Genomic DNA, 3,427 nt, shown 5'->3' with positions numbered 1-3,427 from the left:
CTGATATTCAGTTGTATGAAAAAAAAAGTTTATTTGGCGGGATTCTATCCTGCATCTTAGGCGAATATCATACCTGTTAAGACTGTTTTCCACTAGGCGAATTTATTCGCGAGAACCGAAAGCGTCGGCTTATGCGCATGCGCATTAACATTTATATCCGAGTTTTGCGAAGCGAAAAAATGCGCAACCAATCAGAGCTCCGGAAGCGAACCCACGCTTTGATTCGCGCAAATAAGTTTGCCTAATGGAAAACAAGCTTTAAGCTGGTTTTCCACTTGGCGAATTTATTCGCGCGAATCGAAAGCGTCGGTTCATGCTCATGCGCGTTCACATTCCTGTCGGATTTTTTGCGAAGCCAAAAAATGCGCAACCAATCAAAGCTCAGGAAGCGAACCAACGCTTTGATTCGCGCGAATAAATTCGCCTAGTGGAAAACCAGCTTTACGTACAGATCCCCTATGCTAACTTATGATATCGTATGCTAAGCAAACACTGTACAAACAATAGAGGTTAACAGCTGGCAAACATAATTTACATTGCTGGTAGTAGAAAATTAGCGTTTTGGACAGATTATTTGAACAGATTCGCTGTTTGAGACCCAGGCAACGTGAGTTATTATTTTCTTGTTTTTCTTATTTTGCAAGTTTATGAATAACTATTTATTATTAACTAATCAGCTCTATTTTGACTTTGTTAATTTTTTAAAATTACTTTTCATCTTGAACCGCTGTTTGTAAAATTGCTGTAAGACACTGTGTTTGTAACGGGTGTGTGCTAACCAATATAAACCTTATTAGCGACAGTAAACCATTGTATGTATTATCATAGACAACTACAATAGGCTTATACCAATGATTGAAGAGAATAAAACAGAGTGTGGTTTCATATGCTAGGTTATTTTTTTCTTAAATAACGCCGAAGAGAAATTGTTATGTCAACTGTCGGAAATCTGGAACTCGTCAAACTGACCTGAATTCCTATCTTGTTAATTCATAGTAAACTGGGGGTCAGATGATAATTGTGAAACATGCTATTTTCTAACATACACAGCGCCATCCCTTTTACAATTGATAATGTATTTAATTTTTATTTTGTAAAATCAACTAGTTTTAGCAGTTAAAGTCGTTAGGAAAATCTTGCAATGTTGCCCCAGGCAGTTAAATGTTGGTGCTTTTAAAATATAAATAATGAAGTGCAAACCATTTATGTAAAGAGATATGGCTTAAAGCTAATTATGCCAGGCTAATATAAGCGTATATTGCCTGCTCCACAAATCAAATTGAATCATTTGACTATTTTGTTATACCTTTGTATTGTCCTCTAGGCCTTGAATTGTGGAAATAAACATTAAACTTTAATTTACTTCAGTCATCATTGTGTGCTTATATCCAACGGAAACAGAAATATCGATTACTTTAAATCAAATAATTAATAAAAGTCAATGGGTTTTCCACTTTAAACGTCATTAACTCTATAAAATCAAACATCAAAGCCAAAATTCGTAGTTTTAAATACAAAACCGCCTGCAATGTTGGAAATGTTGAGTATCGTTTTCGCAGTTAATTCATTGGTAATCATCAGCCCTGTTGTGTCAGGTAAGTATTACTGACATCTAAATAATTAATCAAATGATTTTATGGAATATTGTGGTGGACGGTGTTAGTCTTAACAGTAAAAGGTAGTAGTAGTAAGAGTAGGTTTTTTAGTTTCATAAAATAGCATCAACTTTTTTTTCAAAATGTCGAACTCAAAGAGCTCAATCACCAAGCGCATAGAGGATTTTTCGCATGATGCGCTATACAAATCCAACTACTACTACTGCTGCTGCTGCTGCTGCTGTTGTTGTTGTTGTTGTTGTTGTTGTTGTTATTATTATTATTATTATTATTATTTTTATTATTTTTATTATTTTATATTCAGTAGCGTAACTTGTTCTAAGAGGTCCTGGTTCAAGTGTACAATCGGGGCCCTGACGTATATATTGGCCGACTAGGCTAGTGATATGCAATTAAAAATTAATATTTCTCTTTTACTGAAGAACTTCGTGGTAAATATATTTACGCAGAAACATCATCCCTGGGCCCGAACCTTATGTATTTTTTCCCCTTTTTCTTCGAGGTAATGAATTGAGAGTCTTATCTAAAACTAGAAATCATTCTAGTGTTTCTGGCAGAAATATTAACTAAGGTAATATCTGTATACATCGTATTTTAATAAATTTATCTATAATCAAACTATCAACTCCCACCGGACACTATTACGGTATTTCTGAGTCAAGACTTAAAGCCGGAATAATATTTAATTGAAATTCAAAAAGAAATTTAATAAAGGCCTGGGCCATTAGCGTAGTGTAAACAAGTATATGATGTGTTTGTTCAAAACACATGTTTTCGTGGTTTGTTATTAGAAAACGATCACAGCAGGCCGATCACCTCACCATGGCTGACTTGGACGTTGGCGGATATTTATGATGGCCCTCCCATCTCATATTTATAGCTAAGCACTCCAAGAATTGTATAGAGTTCCCCAGAAAGCACTCAGGTTGTAAATGCTATAACTGGACACATAAAGTAGTACCAACTCAAAATAATGACCAAAGTTTTCAAAATCATGTGAATAATACAATATTTTGTGAATATGGAAAATAAATTATTCAAAATGTCTTATCAATGCCATTACTTGTTGAATTATAATTCTTATTGCCCCATAATTAAATACAGTGCAAAATGCTAAAATAAAAAAAAAACCCAACAAAACAAAATCAAGAATAAAGTAAATATGAATAACACTGAACAATGAATTTTTTTTACATTTTAGTTATTCATTCTGAAAGTAATCAATAGTAAATACATTCAACGATAAAAAAAAAAATACGAAAAACAACTTATTTCCACTGTGGTTCCTTAATGAGAATACTAAAATACTAGAATAATAATATTACAATAAATATGGAAGCAATACAATAAATAAATTTTAAATACTACATAGGCAAAATCAATTTTGTAAAAAAAGATTAAAAAAATCATCAAAATTGAACTGTATTGTATTGTGAAGTTCAGATATATAATGGTTCTTTGAGTTTTTTGAATGTGTATATAGATTGTGCATTCTGAACATTTAAAAGGTAATTTATTCTATTAATCAGTAGCTGTATAAAGCTATTGGTGCATTAATCCCAGTTGTCACCACCTGACCAATACTTGCTCCTCAAAACTGTATGGTTCCTCATCACACACAATAGAACACCCCCAGCTCCTGGGTCATGGTTGACATGTCAACTAGACAAGGTGTTGTAAAGGTAGAAAATTAAGGTACAGTATTAGGTTTCAAAAATATCAATAGTTCCCCACCATCACACTTGATTGAGTTTTTACTTAGTAACTGAGACTTATGTCTGAGATTAAACAAAATTATGTATTCCCTACAT

General features: G+C 33.1%; 1 protein-coding gene across 1 annotated transcript in view; it reads left to right on the top strand.

Annotated features, from left to right (window-relative positions):
- Nucleotides 1-1,528: 1,528 nt before the first annotated feature.
- The window catches only part of LOC117116650 (lactadherin-like), an 8,553-nt gene continuing 6,654 nt past the window's right edge, over nucleotides 1,529-3,427 (top strand). The window contains exon 1 of the mRNA XM_033260721.1: nucleotides 1,529-1,595. Coding sequence (XP_033116612.1) covers nucleotides 1,529-1,595 — 67 coding nt within the window. The remainder of the gene's footprint in view (nucleotides 1,596-3,427) is intronic.

This window comes from Anneissia japonica, unplaced genomic scaffold (genome assembly GCF_011630105.1).
Source record: "Anneissia japonica isolate Jap-2015-1 unplaced genomic scaffold, ASM1163010v1 scaffold287973_len95947_cov151, whole genome shotgun sequence".
Lineage (NCBI taxonomy): Eukaryota > Metazoa > Echinodermata > Crinoidea > Comatulida > Comatulidae > Anneissia > Anneissia japonica.
The sequence above is the reverse complement of the archived record's forward strand: the minus strand, read 5'-3'. Positions and strand labels throughout refer to the sequence as shown.